The sequence below is a fragment of the Microtus oregoni genome, unplaced genomic scaffold (assembly GCF_018167655.1).
Source record: "Microtus oregoni isolate MIOR12 unplaced genomic scaffold, Mior012 000005F_ref0000423, whole genome shotgun sequence".
NCBI lineage: Eukaryota > Metazoa > Chordata > Mammalia > Rodentia > Cricetidae > Microtus > Microtus oregoni.
In genome coordinates, this window is record NW_024543064.1 from 38,713,660 (window position 1) to 38,736,322 (window position 22,663).

At 39.7% G+C, this 22,663-nt stretch overlaps 1 protein-coding gene across 7 annotated transcripts in view; it reads left to right on the top strand.

The window, feature by feature from the left end:
• Positions 1 to 22,663, top strand: part of Elavl4 (ELAV like RNA binding protein 4) — a 136,644-nt gene that overhangs the window by 44,830 nt on the left and 69,151 nt on the right. For 3 of the 7 annotated variants that reach the window (XM_041651759.1, XM_041651764.1, XM_041651766.1), the window contains exon 1: positions 5,839 to 6,042. The exons of 1 other annotated variant lie outside the window; for it this stretch is intronic. In XM_041651759.1, coding sequence (XP_041507693.1) covers positions 5,995 to 6,042 — 48 coding nt within the window. In that variant the 5' untranslated portion in view covers positions 5,839 to 5,994. Of the gene's footprint in view, positions 1 to 5,838; positions 6,043 to 8,715; positions 8,745 to 9,102; positions 9,282 to 9,673; positions 10,044 to 22,663 lie in introns of those variants that run through there. 3 more of the 7 variants (XM_041651765.1, XM_041651762.1, XM_041651760.1) reach the window with 3 other exon arrangements.

Genomic DNA, 22,663 nt, shown 5'->3' on the forward strand with positions numbered 1-22,663 from the left:
GAGAGGGAGGAAGAAGAGTCAAGTGGAGGGGCACCTCTTCCAGACAGTTGTCTAGTGTCTCTCTTGTTTCTTGCTCTTCCTTCCCTCTCAAGGATAAAGGAAGCAATCTCTTTGAATGCATGGAAGCTGTGCAGGTAAACTAGGCCACTTAGCCGGGCAGGGTTCTGTGACAGTAGACTGGCTTTGGCTAAGGCATAAGAGAAGTGCATGCTATTGAAAGATAAACAGCCGTGGGTTGCTGATCTAATACATTTGCTGGTGACCAGCCTCAGCAAATGTTTCTTGGTTTGTTTGTTTGTTTCTAATAACCCAACAGTAAGAATGAGTCAATAAAGAGAATGGTGCATTAGTGCATAAAGTACCAAATAATTGTGCACTAAGCATTTTTGTTCAAAAGTTTGTCTAAAATATTTGGAATCAATAATTTATGTTCTTTTATTGAGTGCCCACTATATCCCAAGTACTGATTTTCTAGGTGCTGGGGTTATAAGGAAATAACATACAATTTATACCATGAAATCTCACAGTATAGTGTAAAAATAACAATGGACTGTAATTCATTGAATACAGTCTGTAATAGAATTGCTGAAATATTATAGAGGCTTGGGATTATGTTCACAGTTGAATTTTTATAAATACATTTATAAAATATTTTGAGTGGTAAATGCCTTTGGGTTTTAGTAAACATCCAAAGATCAGGTATTTTTTGATCTAATTCCAGTGATCAGAAAGCATACGTACAACACAACAGTGGGCAACTCTGACCCTCTTAAATCCATAGGTCAGCATCTATCATCACCTGGTGGCAGAATATTGAAATTGCAGGCCAAGTTTAGGCATGAGTACTTTTTGGTGGTGCCAGTTGTTGCTGCTATACAAGTTGGGAGATGTCAAAGACATCACTCAATGTGGGTTTTTAAGTACAAAATAATACTTAAGTTTATTTAAGCCTAACCTTTTAAATATAAAAAGTACTATGTCTATATTATAGTAAAATCATGTGGACTGATTTGGAAGCACATATTAAATATGAAACCTAAATTTGCTTCTTAATGGTCATATTATCCTAAAAAATCATTTAAATGTCCAGATCATTTTTTCTTTATTTGAAATCTCAAGAGTTGTAAGATTGACATTTATAGTCAAAGCACTTTATGCAATGTTTGACACATTGTAGATACGCCATCATTTTTAATTATTGTTCCTTTTACAACAGTACTTATTAAATAAAGGTCCTTGCATTCATCATCACACAATATTTCTCTGTTTATAATTTAGAAATAGGAGTTGTTAGAATGGACCCAGGATTCCTTGAAAGGGGTATTAGCTAGACTGATCTGGCTGCTAATACCATTTTCCAACTCTCTTCCACTACTTTTGTTCTGAAACAAAATATTCTAACTTTACTGGCCAACTTCTATCATTCTTAAAAACCTTAACCCAAATGTAGCTTCTCCAGTGTCTACTGTCTTTTCCTATTCTCCCTTATACTGGGAGGATTCACACATGCAAATGACAGTTCTTCACCAGCTGGACTTCAAGTTCCTTAAGGTGGGGAATGAAATTTGTAATCATTTTTGGATTTCACATTAAGAATTTAGCATGAAACTTTCCCCACGGGGCTAAGTAAATGTTTATTTACAGCAAGTATTTTTCATTAGAACTATAAGAGTCCATTCAAACCTTTGTTAATGATTATTGTGTTACTATTCTCCAATTGTTTGAAGATCTTTTTTTACCATCTAGTCTTCAACAAGGTTAACTTCTCTTAAAGCTATTACTAATTTATCCATTATTCACATTCTTTATATTAGTAATAAAAGACTGTCATGTAGGATGCTGTCTCCACCAAGCCTATGCTTGTTTTAACCCTGGCAACAAACTTTAAGTATTGTGCCCATTTTACAAAGGAGGAAGCTAAGACTTAGGAAATCAGGATACCTTTCTTATCCTCCAAGGATCATCTGTTCGGAGAACCCTACTCGGATTGAATGAAATAGGCTTGGGAATAGTACATATATGACTATATATCTTCATTTATTCTCTATACATGTGTGCTGTCCACAAACGACAACATAGAAGTTAATTCAACCAATGATCATTGAGGAAAAAGAGGTGGGCTTGGGAGCTCGGCCATTTGCCCTTTAGGAATTTTTGCCTTCCCAATTTACAGCCCTAGTAGAGATAGAATAAAATTATAGTAAAATGAGACATCTGGAGACCATCCCTAGCTAAAACCACATTACAAACAAATCTGTTGGCCTTTTCAGTTGAGACGAATTAATCATGGCTTCCAGCCTCCCTTTCCTTCGTCTTCTTACCTTGCTCATCTTTTTTATTCATTCAACAATTTTTTTACTAAGCATGTTGTTTATGTCGTACAGGAGGAAAGATTTTGCTTTTAAATACGAAGACATATTTCTGTGTGATACGATATTCTGTGATGTGCCTGTCGGGTACCTAATACATTGTTTCATGTATGATAAACTTCTAGTACAAAATTGCGTATTTCATTCTCATTTTATGAACTTGTTATCTGTTTCTCCTTCCCTCTCTGCTTTCATCCCCTTCCTCAGTCTTCTCTTTTTGCTAAACTGGAGACGTCCTTGCCTTTTATAGCATCTACTCCATTATTGGAAATTACAGAATTATAAATGAGCCTAGATATTTTATAACACATTGAATTATTTTCAGAACTGAATTAAGTGAATTAAACATTATATCCTTCAAGGGTCTAATAGCTACTCCAGATTTTATCGCTTAGTATACTTAATTTTTAACTTAATTTAGACAAGGATTTTGTTGTTTTGTTTTTTATTTTCTTTTTAGTAGAGCTCTTTTGAACTAATATAAGAAGGTCTCAAATCCCATAATGCAGGGGTCTCCCAGAATTCCCGTGTGTTTTCGCACTGGCCCTGCAGAGTTGCCATGTGCTGTGAGGAAGAATATACCAGAGAAAAGTCCACACTGTTGCCACACTTAAGTTATGTCCTTTTCAGAAAACTTTCTAAATTTATCAGTGTTCTTATCCATTACAGTTCTTTTCCAGAGAGGCTATTTCTTGAAGAGTGTAGTTCAAGGCAAACTTGAAAGGGCAAACATACATTGACTCTGGAAAGAAGCCTACATTCAGAAGCCACTCAAGCAGGAGTTTGGGGAAGTGGGAGAGGGCGTATGAATCTACTCTGGTCAGTTTACCTGGACAGGTGAATTCTCAGCAGCTCAGGTAGACCAGATATCCATTCTTCATGTGTCCCCCTACATAGTAGCACTTTCCCACAGATAGAGTAGACTTGCTACTTAGGAAGAAGAAAGGCATCAACCAGTCAGGTCATATATCTCTGAAAGAACATTCCACAGTGAATTTCTAATCCTTTTGCAGACTCTGTATCAGCCTGGCGCATCTTTCTTTCCTTGGCAATATGTGTCCACTTTCCAATAAAACTGATTTAATGTTTCTACAGGGAAAAAAAAAGAAGACAAAGACCAGCATCATGATTCAACAAAGGAAAATTAAGCTTTCGCTTTTATCAAAGCTTTTAAACATAGTATCTCATTGTCTGGGCAGACTGATTATATTGTTTGTAAAAAGAAAAAAAATCAACAGTTTCGATAATTGTTTTGAAAGGGGAAAAGATGAAAAGAAACTGATCCCCGGTAAAACGTCAGGTCGCAGTCACGGATGGTGCTATTTAAATGGTGTACCATAATCATATTAGGGCAGAGCACATGGAATTCCGGATTTCTGCATGACAGTGAAGAAGAACCAGCAATTATCCGTGTGTGTGTGTGTGTGTGTGTGTGTGTGTGTGTGTGTGTCCTACATTCTCTCTCCATTTTGCTAATTCAATTGAAAAGCAAGAAGAGGTAATCCGGACAGCCAGAACAGGAGGACAAGGTCCACAGCTGTGCTCGGGGGCTGGTGTGGAGAGACACAGACTGACTTGGAGTTTTGTGTGTTGCATGTGAATGCTCTGGACTGCCCTAATCGACTGAAAATGAGCCAGCCACAGTCATATGGAACAGGTCCGTTTACCACATCTCTTGGTCACATGGCAGATGGTAGACCGTCAATGGGTGGTATTGATTGGCTGGATTTGCCTTAGGGTAACAAGACTATGGGTCCTTAAAACTCCGCTTCATCTTATTTTCCTTTGTGCCGTGACATACAGTAGTGGTTTTCTCTTTTCCATGCCCCAAAGCCCTGACCCCAGCATTCCCTTTTCTTTTTTCAAATCTAAAGTCTTCCTTGGTAATCAAGTTAAAAAGGTTACCTTGAGATAAACACTCTTTAAATTATCACCAAGGCAAGAAAACTCAAGAATATTTTATTTACTAGACTGATTACATTTTAATGTTTGAAGAAAGTGACATTTTTTAATTAGTGTTTAAGACATATGGTGAGTGTACAAATTAGCTTATTTCATACGACCAGAATTTGATGAGAGCAACTCCTCCTTCTCACTCCCCAGTTAAAAATTGTCACTTGAAACTTAATATATGCAAGGAGGTTAAATGCTATTAAATGATGCAGACTTGACTTAAAGATAAAAGAGACAGTCAGTCACTATCTTGTGTAGCTAAATGCTGGCTGGACAGACTGGAAAAATACTAGAATTGGCATCTGTGTCTCCAGAGATGTGGAAGTTCAGAGCTTTAATATCGTCCAGCCAAGAAAAACAAAAATGCCAGGTATGTGTGCATGCATGCATGTGTGTGTGCGTGCGTGCGTGCGTGCGTGTGTGTGTGTGTGTGTGTGTGTGTTGGTTTCTGCATTAGATGCATGGGAGAGTAAAGTAGCATGCGCATCCTTTGTTACTAGTAAAAATGTAAAACCCTTCTTAAGACGTGGCCGTGTAATGATGCAGCTCTACATCTCTACACTACACCCCTCACTTGGAGATTTCAACTTGGGGCATTCTCTTTATTCTTGGCAGAAGATCAGGTTAATTGAATAGAGTGGTACCAAGGAGATGCCAAGTTAGGTACTCCTCCAAAATCATGTCCAGTAAAAATGTTCCTCTTTAAAGCAGATCTTAAGGAGAAAGAACTGCTCTGAGGAGAGACAAGTGTCTGGTTTGAGCCTGTGGTTGTTTATAACTGGTCATATGATCACATTAAAAAAAAAAGACATGGTAAAGTTTTGGTTTTGCCTTTTGTGTTTTTGGTGCCTTTACTTTTAAGCTTTTGGTCGTTTATATCAGTAGAGACTATGTCCAATAAACTCAGAAGGAAAGTTACATCTTTAGCTCTTGTCTCCAATTTGTGTGTTTATCTACATTCATCTGAGTCTAGTGCTCATCCTGTGGGAATATTTCTCTTGTTGTAAAAAGAAACCATTTTCATGGAGTTTTTTTAAGTTCTCCTTTTCTTGGGGTGGATTGTGTTTTCCTCCTTTATCACTGGCAGGATGAAACAAGTCTTGTTTGTGTCTCTTATTAGAAATGTGAGGCAGTGTTTTGTTCTGGTCGGTTTTGTTCCCTTGCTTTAAATCAGGAGGAAAATTTTTATTTACTTAGACATAATACAGTAGAAACAATCTTGCCTGTTAGGATATTGCTATTTCTCATGTCACATCCTATACCTAAAAGCAATTCCGAGGAGAAAGCATGCATGCGCGCGCGCGCGCGCACACACACACACACACACACACACCACACACACACACCGTCTTTTAAGACGGTTTGTTTCAATCTGTGCACTCTACCCACCTGGTGGTTATATAGTGAACTGTTACTTTAAAGAGTAGTTTAAACACCAGCCATGTTTGGGGCAGGCTGCTCTTGCAAAGAGAGCAGTGCATATTACAGGAGGCTACAGTGGGAGAGATAAGGGGGAAATTCAGCTCCCTGACTAGAGGTTTTCATGTGCGAACTCTGGGGAAATCATATATTGACTGTTCCGTGGCGCGCAAGAAAACTGAAGAACCCTTTGCAGACGGAGTGCTTTGCAAAGGATTCTATCTGTTTCTCTTAAAACAAAATCTGTGGCAAGATGTTTGAAATCAGCAGGACGCTTAATGCTGCTTTGTTAAATAATGAGGTAATATTTTGTCACTTTTTTCTGGGCAGCATCTGTTTTTATCCCCCCTCCTCTTTATTCCCCCCCCATGTTTATGAAGGGTTCTTTTCTCTTCTTTTTCCTTTCTTTTTTATCCTCCCCGCCCCCTTTCGTAGAAGTCTAGGAAATATAATTCATGCTTCTTTTTCTGTTCCTTGTTTCCTGTGCTTTTAGAGAATTTGGTTGTCTATCTTTTTTTTTTTTCTGTTTCCTAGCCCATTGTGCCACGTAAGGCTTCTCCACTGCGCGGAGTAGGTAGTTATTAACGCTGAATTGGCTTCTGGTACAGTCCATCTGGACGCTGTGTGGGAAAGCTGGCTGCCGGCGACTGATGCTGAGCTATCTGCAGCCTTTGGGATGTGTGCATGGTGGCGAGGGGCTGACTGATATGAGATTACTTCTTTTAAGGGAAATTGTTATTAATGAGTCAAGAAACTGCTCATTTATGGTAAGAGGGACACAGCGGCGCAGCCAGCCCCACAGCGCTGGGCTACCGTTTTAGGTTGCCTTAGCTGCTTGAGAGAGACAAGTTTCTTTCTATGGTGGTGGATTGTAGCAGAAAAGGAAAAAAAAAAATGATGCATGACTGGGAGACTCGCCTGCCTGGTTCTTAAGATAATATATTGAGAATCTGTTGCTTTACAAATGCCACACCGCTTGTGTAGCGGTCAGCCCCTCACACTGAGAGATGAATGCTACTATGGGAAATGCGATAATAAGGTTGACTTTTCCCAACAATAGGATTCTGCCTTTGTCTTTAGAGAAAAGGCCTCTGAGGACATTTGTGCATTTTGTTTGAGGATCCCTTTGAAAGACTTTAGAGCGGAGGTTTTTGCAGAAGTGATCAATATACAAAATGCATGGGTATTTTTTTTTTTTAGCCTAGCGAGACCAGGTAATTGTTTATGGTATCATGGACAGTTACTATTTTGGAAAGGTGGCCAGAATGGTTTGGAGTTACCTAATGTTAATTTATGGCTCAGTCAGTGTACCAAAGTTAGTATGGATGAGAAAAAAGGAGGTGCTAAAATTTTTACCTTTTATACCCTGTGTAGAAATATCGAGTGAATGTTTTGTTCCAAGAGAGCTGTTTTTATTTGTGTGGCTGTAGCATGGTGTCAACATAGTCTTCCCAATATTTTCGTGCTGGTGTGCTCACACTCAAGAGTTTTTTGGCTGCCGATGTAGGATGCGTAGACCTAGCCTATCTATGTACGTCAAGCTGTTTGGAGCAGTGAACCTGGGAATTCATCCTTCGAGTGCAGTGCAGCAAGTACGACAGCACCAGTGTGACTCATGGGGTTCATCACGCAGGTGCCGAGGGAGTCATTTTAAAGTTGACTTCATTCACTGTCCTTCTACCGGAAGGGCCCAGCAGAGGTCCACATTTCCACCCCTCTTTGTCGTGGACCTTCATTTCTAATAGCTGGACTTATTTATATTTAAACAAAAGGATTTATGTAATGTATCCGACATACTGTTTAATGGTGTTTCTGTTTTTCCATAGAGTATGTATACGTATGCTTGTTGAATGTGTTCACGAAGCAATGTTTTGAAGAGAATTGTTTCCACCTTTTAAAATGTAGGGTTTTTTTTTTCTAGTAGTTTTTCACAAACTGCTCTTGGACTCTGAAGCCCAGAACTACACATCGTTCCACTACCCCTAGTCCAGCTCACTGTCAGCTTCCGGCAAAGATTAAAACCTGCGTTAAATATTTGTTACCTCTGTACATTTGTTGAGAAACAAGTTAACTAAACTGTCACTTAGGGGTGTTAGCCTTCTTCATAGATGTGAGACATAAAGGTCTCAGGTAAGCCACTTTAAAACCCAGGCCGAAACTCCTGAAGCATGGTGATCCGGCGTTTAGGACCTGTGTCGCATAAGCAGGCAGACTGTATACATCACTACACACTTGCTAAATGTCTCTTTGTACATCTTTTTAGAGGCCAACGGGTGGGGGAGGTAGGGAAGAAAAAGACAAAGTCTTTTGTTAAGTAGAACAAGATGAGCAGTCTGTGCAGGTAATAAAATAAGGCCATTTTATTCCAGAGCCATGTTTTGCCCTCACCTCAGTAGAAAAAGCAAAAGGGAATATGTTTTCATCGATTTTTAAAAATACAGAGCATGCCCCTATCCAACTTGAAAAGTAAATTCATTTAAATAAATCATTCATCAATCTCTGTTTTGGAAAGCTCAGACAGAAGGCAGAAAGGTAGAGCCTGGCAGCTGCCTCCTCCCTCCAGCTTTTTTTTTTTTCTTATTAGGAAATAGTTTTCTGAGACAAACTTATGTGAACCTAATTCACTGAGAAGTTTAATCCCAAACTTGCATGCTTTTGAAATGTTGGTCATGTTAGCTGCATAAAGAAGCACTGCTTCCAGAAAGCCAGCAATTCTGGGAAATAATAAAGTTAAAATGTGGAAGTATTAGCACATTAAAGTGCTTTTGTTGTATCTTTAAGCCTAGAGGCAGATCATTAAATATGCATTTCGCTAGAAAGCAACTGTCAAGAAAGATAAGGTGGTTGAAAATATTCCCCACCGAATAAGCCCTCTATCAGAGGGACGGGCTCCTGTGTTCCCCGCCAGGACCGGGAAGGAAGGACACTCCCACTGTGAAGGTTTGCAGTCCTCCAATGACCTGCAGTTGTAACAGTACTTTTCGAGCTGGAAGGAGGTAAAAGGTAAAAAATACAAGTATGCCTGTTGTTGCTTCAACCGGGCTTTAATTACCAGACACAAGAAGCAGTTCAGAAATCTGGCTCTGTTGTTGTAGAGGTCACCAAATCATTAACATCGTCAATCTGGCAGTAGCTAATTTAAATAGCACCTGATGTTGCAACGCCTCCCTTCGGTTCCCCAGCCAATCAGAGTCTGGCTTCAGCTGACAGATGGTCCCATAAATGGATGTAAAAAGGGGAAGCTTCGAGCCAATTTCAGCAAGGCTCTGTTCAGTTGTTCTTATCTACATCCTAGAATCAGGGGTTTCAGCTCACTGCGCCTTTTCTTCCTTTTTTTTTTCCCTTTCTTTCCCACCCCACCCCCTCCCAATAATTGATTTACTTTACAATCATCCACGCTGTGTTTTGTGGACCTTTAATAGATAGATAGATATATAAACAATAGTAGTCATTTTTAGATATATTCTGAAACCTTTGCAAATTTTAAGAGAAGAGTCGAAGCGCTGCAAGACCCAATATTTGCCAATAAGAATGGTTATGGTAGGTATACTAGATGTATAATCTGTTGTTCGTGTTGCTAGAGGGAAGACAAGCGTCTATACCTTGGCCAGTCTTAGGCTTGCACGAGAGTTTAGTTCTTTGCTGCTGTCTGGTTCCTACATTTACTATATCTTTTGTGTAGCGTGCGGGTAGGTCCTTTTATTGCAAAGCAGTGGGGAGAGAGATTGTCATTTTTAACAGGTCGTTGTCAGTTTTCCCTTTCACGTGAAAGCAGAGGGTGGGGATGGGCTGAAATAATTGCTGGTTTGTTGAAAGAGATTCTATTACTTGAGACCATCATGAGGGGGTGGCAGGGGCTTTCTTTTTGTAAGAGAGAAGAGGTTTGTCTACATGCCTGGGTTTTCTGGGGCTTAGGGTGTATGCAGCAGGGTTAGGAACCTCTCCATTTCTGTGCTGGAAATGTAAAGCTGGAGAGGCAGCTCCTGGATGCTGAACGTTGAGATGGGCAGTTGTGTTTCAGGGGACTGCGCAGTCAAAACGGCAAAGAGGGTGATTTATTTGGGCTTCAGTAAACGCTGCATCTTGTATTTCAAAGAGTTTCCTGTCATGACCTCATAAAAAGAGGAGGCGGCTTGTATGTGTAGCGGTGCCTGGCGTGTTGAGTTGTTGCTTCCTTCTCTGGGCAGCAGCTCTGTAAGAAGGGAATGTCAGCTTTTACATAACGCTCCTTTCCGCTTTTGACACACTGTGTGAGGGTCCATCTTCTTCTGATCACAGATGGAGTGGAATGGCTTGAAGATGGTAAGTGAAAAGAGAAGGCAGCTTGGAGGCTCCAGCCGTGTGTGTGTGTGTGTGTGTGTGTGTGTGTGTGTGTGTGTGTGTAAGGATGGTGGACTGCATCGTAAATCACTGTTCTGATCGTGCCTCTGTGTGAGTGTGTGTGTGTGTGTGTATTAGTATTTCTTTTTCTGAAATCCACAATCTGCCTCCAAGTATAATGGCATTGCATGCATACAAGGCACGTACTGCCTTTTCCATCAAACACATTTTAGGCAAGCAAGGTTGGTGCCTTTTTTGACAATCACAATGTCACTGTCACCGTTGGCTGGCGTGTCCACCACCTCTGCGAGCCTTCAGCTGAATTACACGACTGCTAAAGTTAAAGGCACATTTCTTCTTCGGTCTCATGCTAGGAGTGATGGGGAAGGCTGGGAGTGAGGGGTGGAGGAGGTGAGATTCAGTACCAGCAGATTGCAATTGTGAAACAGGACTTTGAGATGTGGATGGGGAAGTGGAAACCTTTCTGCCGAAGTAGTAAATCTATTTTTAGCATCGTCTTTTTCTGGAAAAAGAAACAGGGAAACTCCTTGAGTGCTGTTCCTGTCTCCTGGCGTTGACCCTAAAGATATGACACAAAATGGCACGAATAGATGCCACGAGTGCCCACTCTGACTTTGAATTTTCACCAGCAATAGCTTTCAGGGGATTTGGGGCTGGGTAGTGGGGAAAGCTATAAATTCATTTTATTTTTAACTAGAAAAGCCTGAGGAGGACTTTTCACTCTGCATAGACGTTATAACAAAGCTGTGGTCTTTTTCCCATTCTTAGAGGATTGCCTTTGTCTGGCTGCTTGTTTTGATGGGTGTAAAACAAATAAGATTAGACCGAGCAGCCCAACTGAAAGCGATAGCTGGGAGGAAAACCCAATGAAAGGTTGCCGGGGAAACGAACAGAGGAGAAGCCGAGCAGGGAGCAGGTGGCTATCATGAGAACACACTGCAAACAGTGTAAAAAAGGAGGAGGGGGGACAGGACCTCGATTATCTTTGCTGTTCTTTGTGACCAGCCCAACTTTAATTATTCTTCATAAATAGGTGTTAATTACATTTCTAAGTCTGGTTTACAGTGATTTTTCGAAATCTATTTTTAAGCATCTGTTCCCTCTCTCCTCTTTTTCTTTTTGTTTGTTTGTTTAAAAAAAGAGAGAAGGGGGAAGGGAAAACAGGGTCTCTCTCTCTCTCTCTCTCTCTCTCCTCTTCCCCCTTTCCCTGCTGTGAAATTGTACGTGCAAAAAATTGCAAGGAATCTTGTAAGACCATTTGAAAAAAAATGTAAATTATATTGAATGAAGTTGACGAAAGCATAATAGTGAATTCCCACAGTTGATAGGTTCTGCAAATAATTTCTCTGATATTTCCAGCAAATATTCATAGAAAAGATATAAGTAGATTCGATTTATGCTACGCAATGATTTTTGTGTCCGATGATAATGGCATTTTTACTACATTAGATGCTGGTACTGTAGTTTCAAGGAGTTTATTGTAGAAATGTCTTTAGAACACGGCCACTAAAGAGCCCCTTGCCTCCCTCCGCTGCCCATTCCTCTCGCTTCAGAATCTACCCGTATCTTCCACTCTAATCAATGCATTTGGTCTTAAGTCTGGTCTTGGTATAAACTGAGTGAAAGGTGGTCTTTTTTTTAAGTGTCTCTGATGTCTGGTGAGACCCAGGCATTCTAGATGACAGGCATCTCTCCCTTGTCCCTCTCTCAGTGCTTTTCTAAGTAGTGTCTCTTCCCCAGTGATGGTGGGTACCAAAAAGGACTAAGAGCGATAGTACTTGAGTGAATAGAAGTAGCACTAAAAAAACCTGAAATAGTCATCAGTTGTGGTTTCTTCCTTGTGACAATAGAGATGCATAATCCAGTAGCTAATTTGAAGCCTCAAAATTAAAAAAAAAGAAATGTATTGCAAGGGTAGAAAATATAATTGCCTTTATTGAAAATCCTCTTAATTTATTGTCTCTCCTTTGCAAATCTCCACCATCAGCTCCCACCATAATTTTTCTGTGACAATGTTCCTTTTTGTTTTGTTTTCTGACTGGAGGGAGGTATTATTTTGGTTTTACTCTCAAGGTAAAATATATATATATATATATATTTTTGTTCCATGCTCGGACCTTGTTTTCCTACCTTGAGTGCATAAACATATATCATCTATTAAAATAGAATACTTTTTATTATCACTGATGAAGTTTTATTTTTATTTTCTGAGAATTTTCTGGCAGGTATTAGTTGGGTAAAATTGTTTCTATGAAAACTGTCACTTTGTCTTTGGTTATGAGAAAGAAGACACATAGCTCTAGCTCTGCCGCTGACCTTTCTTGCTTCTTTGTCTTAAAAATATTAATACCCACTACCTACATGTAGAGGTGTGCCGTGATGGAAACACAAGACTGCGTGTGAATTTACTAAGACGTGAGAATATAGATGGAAATATTGCTGCAACATGATGTACATGGACTACATCACAGTTTTACTGATCCGGTTTTCTCTGTATTTCATAGGCATGTATTGATTAAATCGGCTGATAGTTAATTTTTTGGAGGAGTCAAATGAGCAGAAGTAGGGGAGTAGCAAAAATTTACATGAGAAACATTGATACTTTGACTTTAATATTGTATGTGAAAAACTTAAGCGTTTATTTGGGTCTTAGTCCCATTCATTCCTAACCATTTTTTCAAGACATCTTCTTGCAAAGATTAAGATGGGCTTGCTTATGTCTGATGGTTTGCACAAAGCTTTAAAACTTTTTTTATTCTCCTATAGACCTTTCTTTTAATATGAGCAATTTGTTATGAAAGCAAGACCAGGTTGTTTTGAGGTACTACTAGCATAATTATTTGTAAGGAAAGAGAAATAAAATGATAATGTATATGTATTTTAGTTCCAAATTCAGCCTCGCTAAGAGTTTTTGAAACGACAGACTTCATATATTTTAAATTTGGAGTGTCTATTAGGAATAATAGGTTTGAAATTTCAAATCTAAAAGTCATTGCATGAATGGTACTCTCTATGTGTGTGCTGTGTGTGTGTGTGTGTGTTCATTGTCTCTAAAAGAATCTGTGGATGAACTGAGGTCTTTTTCTCAAGTTAGAGTTTCTATGAACAATGGAAGGGTTCCTCGGGACAAATCCTTTGCTTCTTCTTCTCTGTACTTATCTCCTTTTTGCGGCTGAATTCTCTTACTAGGCAGAACACTATCCCATCTATAAAGAGACATTCTGCTTCATTTGGTGCTTGGTACTTTAATACCTTATTTTAATTAAAAACAAAAATGGACGAAGAAGCAAATTATCTGTTATGTACCACAAGTAAGGAATGGCGGGCGGTCTTGATAAAGGTCATCACATACGGACAGAAATACTTTGGCCTTGACAAATTTCTTCATCGATTCTAGTAACCTGTAGCTACCAGTCACTTTGTTTACATACATGGACATTTAATATATACTTTTTTTTCGGTGAGATAGCCAGCAAATGCTAGGCATACACGTATGTGCAGCAGATGCTAGGCATACACGTATGTGCAGCAAATGCTGCAATGCAGTATTTTTCTCCGTGTCATTGGGAGTTTGGGGGGTACAAAGGGACATGAACAGTCCCAAGCTTCTATCTTATTGTCTTTCAGTTGATGCACTATTTGCAGAATTGGTCAGTTCTCCTTTGGAAAGAAGTAAAGTCAATGTTTCATCACTGACTATCCAATCCTTCATGCATTTGATGGATATGAGAAGTGTGGTATCAAAGTGTTTTTGTGAATTCTTGCATCTGTCTTAGCTTTTCTTTATTTGGTGTTAACCAAGTGTGTGTAAACATGTACCTGTACGTTTACGTGAATCTCTAAATGAAAAGAAAACTGAAGCAGTCTGCTTTTCCTAAGTACTTCACTTTCCTTAATTCCAAGAGTTCCCTTAATAGAAAAAAATGTGAATTTTAAAATACTTATCAATAAGACGTTGAGATTCTGCAAACTTCCATTAGAAGCTAGACACTTTCTTTACCAACCATTTGAGGAGCTGTAAATGTGCAAACCCTGAACTATCTCTGCTAGCCAGAGGGCCCTCTCAGTCAAGGGACCAAGGGATGGAGTTTGAATTGAAATGAGGTCCTTTGTTCTTTGGGGATATTTTAATATAATATTACCACTGGTAATATTAGTAATGAGGAGGAGGAGGAGGTAGACAGGCATCCTGTGCTTTGTCTTTTCAAGTTTTGTGAGTGTAGGGTGTTTTAGGTTCACCCTTGGGTTTTAAAGCCTCAGTAAGTCTATTTTAGGGCTAGAGGACTTTTGTAAATCAATGGCTTCCAAGGGTTAAAATGGGGAAATGGCCTGAGGGCAAGTGGGAAGCTGGAGGTTTCATATACAGTGATTGTCTGAAATTAGCTATCTAGCAATGAAAAGGAGAAAGTCTGAAGGAAAAGAATGGGGAGGGAGCATGGAGGTGGGGTGGGGGTACACATGGAACCACAGCACCTAGGACAGCAACATGTGATCTGTTCATTTCTGGTGTATTGGAGACCATGAGTGACAAATTTGAACTGTTGCAGTACAGGATGCCCTATAATTTCTCAGAACCTTGACTTTGCAGCTTTATTTCTTCCTTGTTTGCTTGTTCACACCTCTAATTATATCCAGTTTTTGGGTTCTAGTTGGAGGTCCAGAGATGAGACATTTTGTTGTTTACTTCACTAAGAATTAAGGCAGCTTGTCTACAATAGCTTTGAGCATCAGTGTTAGGAACCAATCTCTTCGAAAATTGTTACGAAAGACAGAAAATAAGAATGCAATCACCCAGTCAGCTAGATTTGGATGTCCACTGTGCCTGTCGGTAATAGTTGTGTTGGTTAAGCATTCATTAAGAAATCAAGTATGCTTTTGGTGCTTTTATCAGGCTGGTGGCTCTCTCACGCACCTCTCTCAGTTCTCTCCTTCCTGCCCCAACCCTGAAATTCTGCCTTCACCATGTTTGCTTTGGACTAGCTTTACCCAGATCCTTGTCATTAACACCAGAGATTACCCCCCAACCCCAGTAAAGACTGTCTCCTCAAGTCTCAAATACTGAAAGCAATCAAAGAATCCTTAAATAAATTCCAGTTAAGAAATTGGTAAAAACAAATTGAAGAAATGCTGTTTAGTGCAATTGTGCTTACATCGTTATTGTTGATGCTGTTGTTGAAAATCTTTGTTTTTAATCCCAGAAGTTAAATACAAAGCTAGGGGTTTTGTTAATGAAAAAAAATTAAATGACTTAGGTGTCCCCTGAAATGACTACTGATGGACTCTTGGTTTGAAAAATAACATTTGAGCTTAAAATTTCAAATATTCATTTTAAGATACTAAGAAAAGTAAACTTTTTTATAGGAAATATAGTTTTTCTTCAGGATAGAAGGAGATAGAGAATAAAGTTCAGCTGAGCTGACAAATCGGAAAACACCACGTGTTGGAGGTCTCTGCCCTGTGGGGCAGGGGATCCTATCTTGAGCCTGCAGGGTCTGAATCCTCCTTCTAGTTTCATCCAGCCCTCCTGTCACAAGTGTCCCTTGGATCTGTTTTGCCATAACAGAACTGATGGCCACTCCTTATTCTATGTAGAGGTGTTTGTTGAGGACTTATTACACACATTTCTTTGAAATTTAAGGTTGCCGCTTCTCTCAGTGATGATCAAAATGATTGGGGGTAGATTGCTATGACTGGGGATAAAGCTGAGGGGAGAGGTCGTGAGGCTCCCATTACCCAGAGACGCTGGTGCGAAGGGTAAGCAGTTTCATTAGAACGTTCAAGTTGAACGTCGGTGGTTTCCACTGTACAAATCTCTAAGTGACTCCAAGGGACAGAAATTAAAGATTTTCTAGAGACAGTTTTTGTCTGTAATGTTCCATGTATCCAGATGTTCGTGCTCAGGAAGAAGCAGTTTGGACAGTTGGAAGGAACTTGTCTTTCAGCCAGATGCCTGTGAGACTTGCCTGGAACCTGTTAATATTACAGAAATACGAATACCTTCCTGCTAACAGAAATTTCTTTTTTATTCTTTTTTTTTTGAAATCTTGTTTTTGCTAGCTTTATTTTTTTATTTAAACAACATTTTTCATTTATTTTACATACCAACCAGTCTCTCCTCCCTTCTCTCCTCCTGTTCCCTCACCTTTCCAATCTACCCCTTTTCCCATCCACTCCTCCTCAGAAAGGAACAGGCCTCCCATAAGTCTGCACAAGACATAGCACATCAAGTTGAGGCAGGACAAGTTCCTCTCCTTACGTCGAGATTTTTATTTATTTTTTTTTTTTTTGAGACAAGTCCTCGCTGTATGTTGTCCAAGCTGGTCTTAAAATACTTGATTCAAGTGATCCTCCCACCTCAGCCTCTAGAGTGCCTGGGACTATAGTTGTGTGTCACTATGCCTGGCACAAATGTCTCCTTTAATGCCATTTCCTCTATAACTGCATCTGGGCACACCGTGACCCTCTTGGCATAGCTTTGCACAAATTAGAACTTTGCTAATAGAGTAGAAGACCTGGCATTGTCTCTTAATACACATCTCAGCAGTGTAGAGTCTCTCTCTGTCTCTGTCTCTCTCTCTTTTTCTCTCTCTCTTACACACACACACACACAGCTGTGACCCCCTAGTATGCTATGGCTTTTGCCGATAATAACTTCTCAAGCATCTTGTGTTTTCCTAAGCTATGAATTTAAACCCTTTAAATTTAAAAAAAAAAAAAAAAAAAAAAAACTTTAAAAAGAGTCAAGCCGAGCTGTTTATTTTTATTTTTTTTTTTTATTTTGAGTGCCCCTCTTGGAAAATGCCACAGTAGTAAATAATGTCTCTAACAGTAAACTTCGGACCTGGGCTGTTTAAAAGTGGAAAGGCTGCGAACTTGCAGTCTTTGCTAACGAAGCTTTCATTAGGAAACTGCTCACTTCAAATGGAGTAAACTGACTCTATCCCTGCAAATTTGTGATTTGGACCGGGTTTGACTCATTCTTTCTCATGTTCCTGTTTGTAACGTAGCCAACTACACAGCTAAAATTTGGATATGGTACGCGTCTTCCACATTAATTATCTCTGTTGATGCACTGGGTACAGAAAGTCCAATTCCCCTAAGTCCAGATTCTTACTGTAATACCAAAACAAAAGTGATACTTATGAATAATATTGCGAGAGTTGTCCTCATAGTAACTGTTCCCCAAAGGAAGCTTTACATAAATGTACATTTATTATTCAGGATATTAAAAGGCAATCCTTAGCTTTTACTTTTTAATTTGGACTAAAATATGTAAATTGCTTTTATTTTGGAGTTGCTCTGTTTTAGGTGGCTTTGGGGGAGGATAACTTTCTAGTTTGATTGTATTTTAATTGCCTCTATAATGGAAGAGGTTCTACACTTGAAATCAACCTGGTTATTGTGATTAGGACCCTGAGGGCCAGTGTGCAGTTGAGGCTAAAAACATAAATATTGGCCTGTCCAAATAGAGGAAAAATAGTTTCATTCCTACAGATACCACAGTAAGCCTGCGTTTGTTGGTAAAGTCAGCTCAGAGGTCGTGGAGCCCTAAGTGCCTCTGAAGGAGGGGTCCCTTCATAGTGCAATGTGCTGGCAAACCTCTGGGAATATTTACTTTCCTTAATGTCTTCCTGTCCTCCTTCCTGTGTGTGTGTGTGTGTGTGTGTGTGTGTGTGTGTGTGTGTGTGTGTGTAAAGAGAGAGAGGGAGATTTGTGTGTATTTGCTTATGTGTTGACTACATGTGTGTCCACATCTGTGTGAAAGTTGGAAACTGACTCAGTTGTTATCAAGTATCTTCCATGATCAATTCCCACTATACTTACTATATACTTACTAAGGTAGAATCACTTGCTGAACTTGGAGCTTGTCGATTCTGGCTAGTTTAGCTACCTGGCTTGACCTCGGGAACCCATCTCTACCTTCTGAGTGCTGGGATTAAATATGGCTGCCACGCCTGCATGGTTTTCTTATATGGGTTCTTGGGATCCATCTCTGGTCCTCATGCTTGCTTCCCAAGTGCTTATCCATGACCCCATCGCTCCGGCCACTGTTTTACTCTGCAAAGAAACACGAAAGTTTTCGAGGAGCTAAAAAGATTGCTCAGTGGTTTACAGCACCTGCTGCTCTTGTAGAGGACCTGGGTTCAGTTCCCTACACCCATGTGGCCGCTCACAGACACCCTAACTCCAGTTCCAGAGGACCCAACCCTCCTGGCCTCTGAGGGCACTGTGCAGGCAGAACACACCACATGCATAAAAATAAAGGTTTTTTGTTTTGTTTTGTTTTGTTTTGTTGTTTTGCTTTGTTTTTAGTTTTAGAATCATAATTTTTCCAGCTGGGTGATTTTGGAGAATATAGTTCAACTTTTTGAGTTTAATCTTCTCATCTTTAAAATAGGAAGATAATGAATGTCTGATTCCCAGAGCTGCAGGGAGAATCAAATGAGTACCAACATTGAACAGAACCTGCCACAGATAGGGCCTGAACGTGACGGGGCTTAAAGGATGAGTTTCCATTCGTCTGTCCAATCTTGTCTCTTGGCAAAAGGCCTTCTAGAGGGAAAAGATGTCCATCAGCCCACGTGCAGTGTCCTGGGAACCTGCGCTTCATGACAACTGCGTTGCATGACACCTCAGAGCCACCATCTCTTCACAGCGCTCAGAGGAGTTAGCATATCCTAGGATTCTCACACAGACCCTCAGTCTTTCCAGGGAACTAGGTGGTTTTACTACATTGTGTATGGGCTCCAAATTTTGAAGGACATGTCCTTTGAAATTAGAATTGATATGGGATTTAGTCATCAAAAGAGAATAAAATCTGAGTGTGTGATTAATTTTAGTCATTGCTGCACTGTTTTAATTTCATGATAGAGCCTGGTAGAATCTGGAGGAGAGAACCAGAAATAAAATAAGAATGGGTTCAGCTTAATTAATGCTTCATTTCACTTTTACCCAGAAACAAAACTTCACTTGGGAGCTATTTTTCACTGTCTCCACATCTGCCTTTTTTCTCCATCCACCTTGTGTTCCCAAAAGGCTGGATTTTCCAGTTCTGTTTTTCAAAGGAGAAGCTGAAGCTAAATGAGTTCCTGCGATTTTTCTAACTTTGCCTTCAGTTTTCTCCTTCTGTTTAGAGAGACAGGATGATGGATGGTTTTGGCAGTACAAACAGCTCTAGAAGTGATCGGATCAGCTGAAGAGGTGTGTGAGATGGGAAAAGAGTTGTGGACCTGCTATTTGAAGAGATGAGAAGAGAAAGAGCGAGAAGCACAGGGTGAGAGGCACCATCACAAACCTTGGCATGATGGTCATTGACTGCACATCCCAAGGGTAGTTAAGAATGTCAGGATGGGTAGATGTTGGGCCAGATCTCATGTTTGTACCTTTATCCCGTGCTCTGAATGGGTAGCTTAAATAAGAACAATAAATAAATCCATACATTGTCCTAAATTGGCACCCATTGCTTTTGCCAGTGAGGACGAAAGAAAAAATACAAGTAGTTACTGAAGTAGCTCAAGGCTTAAACTAAAAACACAATCCTTAAAACACTTTTTTTTTTTTGGTTTTTTTGAGACAGGGTTTCTCTGTGGTTTTGAAGCCTGTCCTGGAACTAGCTCTTGTAGACCAGGCTGGTCTCGAACTCACAGAGATCTGCCTGCCTCTGCCTCCCAAGGGCTGGGATTAAAGGCGTGCGCCACCACCGCCCAGCCTTAAAACACTTTTTTAATGTCACAGATTTTCAGTTCCTCTTCAAGGTGGACAGGAAGTAGTTTTTTCAATTTGATCTTTAAAACAAGACAAGGACTTGGAGATCAGTCTGCCTACTCTCCCCAGTCTTGCAAGCCCTGTGCTTTTCTTTTTAAAGAGATACGACTCTGTAAAAGACAGTACAACTTTTCTCTTTCCATAGGAATCCAGTTCAAATTCTTGCCAAGAATTTCTTATGAGAGTAGCAGGTGTGTGTCTGTACACCTTGTGTGTGGTATGCAGGCACCCTGGGCAAATTTGGCCTTTTTACGGTGTGGTTGCATGGGCATAAATACAGATGTAAAAGGTGGAAGCTGGACTTGTAATTCAGTGATAGAGTCCTTGCCTTTCTTGTATGAAGCCATGGGTTCAATCTCCAGCACCTAAGAGTGCAGAGCTTGGTTTTAGAAAAGGGTGACATAGAAAGAAATTTCTCCGTATTTTAGCCCAGAAAAATGTCACCTGTTAATGAAGGACCAGAAAGGAAGATTGGATTGAGGACTTGAGTAAGCAAATGGGTTGAGTAGGGAGTAGGAAGATAGTTGTAGATCCACGCTAGATAGATATTTGTGATGTTTAAAAATGGAAAGTTTATCAATGTATATAAGAAATTAATTCTTGTATTTTATTTTATTTCTGGTTTAAGACTTCCTATAAGAAGAAGAATGTTTGAACTCAGAAGTGCAATTGTAAAAGTTTATGTCTGGTGATTGTTGTTGTTTTGTTTTATATTGAGACAGGGTAGGGTCTCCATGTAACTAACCCAGGCTGACCCAAGCCCATAATCCTCCTGTCTCAGGCTCTTCCAAGGCTGGGATTACAGGCATATACAACCAGACTCAGCAGAAGGAACTTTTAAACATGCCTCCTCTTAATGAATTTGGAGACACAGGCTTGTAGTTGGTTCAGTCTTACCGCTTGCCCAGAGACAAAGTTGCACCAGCATTCCAAGTACAGAGAAGGAAATTTGCATTCTAGAACTCCAGCTGATGCCTGTGTGGTTCTGTAGAGCATGCTTGTGTCCATTGGAGATCACCATGCATATTCACTTAGTGTTGTATTATTTTTGTCCTATGCTGTCAATTTTGTTCCTTTAAATGTAATAAAGGCAGATACTGTTAGCCCTTTTTATAGAAAATAAAGCTTGGACACTGTCTCAGTTTATAAATTAAACAACATCAAAATTCATCACTCCTAAGTGTCTGAGAACATATTTGTATCTCCAAAAATTACATTTCTTGGGGGAAACAAAGAAAGGTAACCTATTCTAGACTGAAATTTTAATTGAAGACTCAGTAAACATACATTGCATATTTACTACATGTAGATCCTCTTAGAATGTTTCATCACCTAATCTACACCCTAATACAGTGTGCAAACTGTGAGAGGCTGAGAGTAGACCATGTCTGCACAGAGGAGTTCCACTGAACACAAGAAGGAAGCATCGGTTCTTGGAGGGGGAAAGGAGATGGGACTTTTTGAACTGCATTCCAGGAAACACAGATAGACAGACATCTCAGAAGAGAGAGGTTCCCTGTGGACAGAATAGTATGCATAAAATCGTGGGGGCAGGAACTTCCCAGGTTTGCTTGAGTAAGAGATACTTAAGTGAATGCAACCAAAGATGGGTAAAGAAAAAGCTTGACAGGGAGAAGCTACCAGTTAGGAAGATGTGAGCATTGTAATGTGGTTTTAACTTTGTTTTGGTGACTTGAATTAGAATCTGCTGTGTCCTGATCATTTTTGTAGGGCCAAGATAGCTACCATATTTCAAAAGTCAAGACTTCCTAAAGATGCTTCCTGACCCTCAGTTTACAGGGCCCTGTAATCCTCAGATCCAGGAAACAACAGAACTAAGAATATTAAATCTATTTTATATTGTAAAGAAAGGAGCCATTTAAAGGAGCTTATGCTATTTGCACCAAGAGGTAATGGTCGTCTAGTGGCAGAAATGGCCAGAGAGAGAATGGCAGTGGGTGGGAAGCAAACTTATTCCTTGCTACATGAAAAAAAACATAGCACTTAAGCTCTTTCAAGCTCTGCACCAGGTGAATTCACTTTTCTGAGTTAGGTATCTGATGTTATCTTTCCAGCGTGGAGACCAAAAATCATGCCAAATGCTCTCTTATTTCAATCCTGGTATGTAGTAGGCACTCAATAAGTGTTCATAGAGTTGTCATGATGTGATTTTGGTGCCTCTTTTTTTTCTCAAAGAACCTAACTACAGTTTAGGAGACTTGTGAGTCTTAGATCTTTTGTTAACCTATAGGATTCTGTTTAGCCCAAATCACATAACTTTTCTGAGTTTAAATTTCTTTGTATATAATATATAATTAATGCAACTTTATGTCTTAATAAGATCCATTAAACTATAATTTTATACACTCTATAGATAGGAAACCGATATTGGCAGACTGGTAAGCTGTTGTTCCATGAAAATGTACTGAAATGCCTACTGTGTGTGAGCTCTACAAAGATAGCTAGCTCAGTGTGTCTCTGCCCTTAAGGTTTATCAGCAGCCATTGAACTTCTGATGTCATCGTAACAGGAGGTAGTATGGGTATAGTGTTTCATACCATGTGTTCTATTTTGGAAGTGCTGAGAACAAAGTACCTGACACGTAACAGACAATCAAAAAAGATTTGTTGGGTTAATTCTGGACTAGGAATCTGGGAAGAGAGAATTGGAGAGCCTTTAAGCCAAAGAATCACTGCAGATTTTGTGACTATACCTCCCTGCGTAGATGACCTTATCTGCAACTGGGACATATTCATCTGTCCCAAAGTCAGTATTTTTGAGTTCCTAAAAGTGACGATAAAAAATATTCAGTAAGA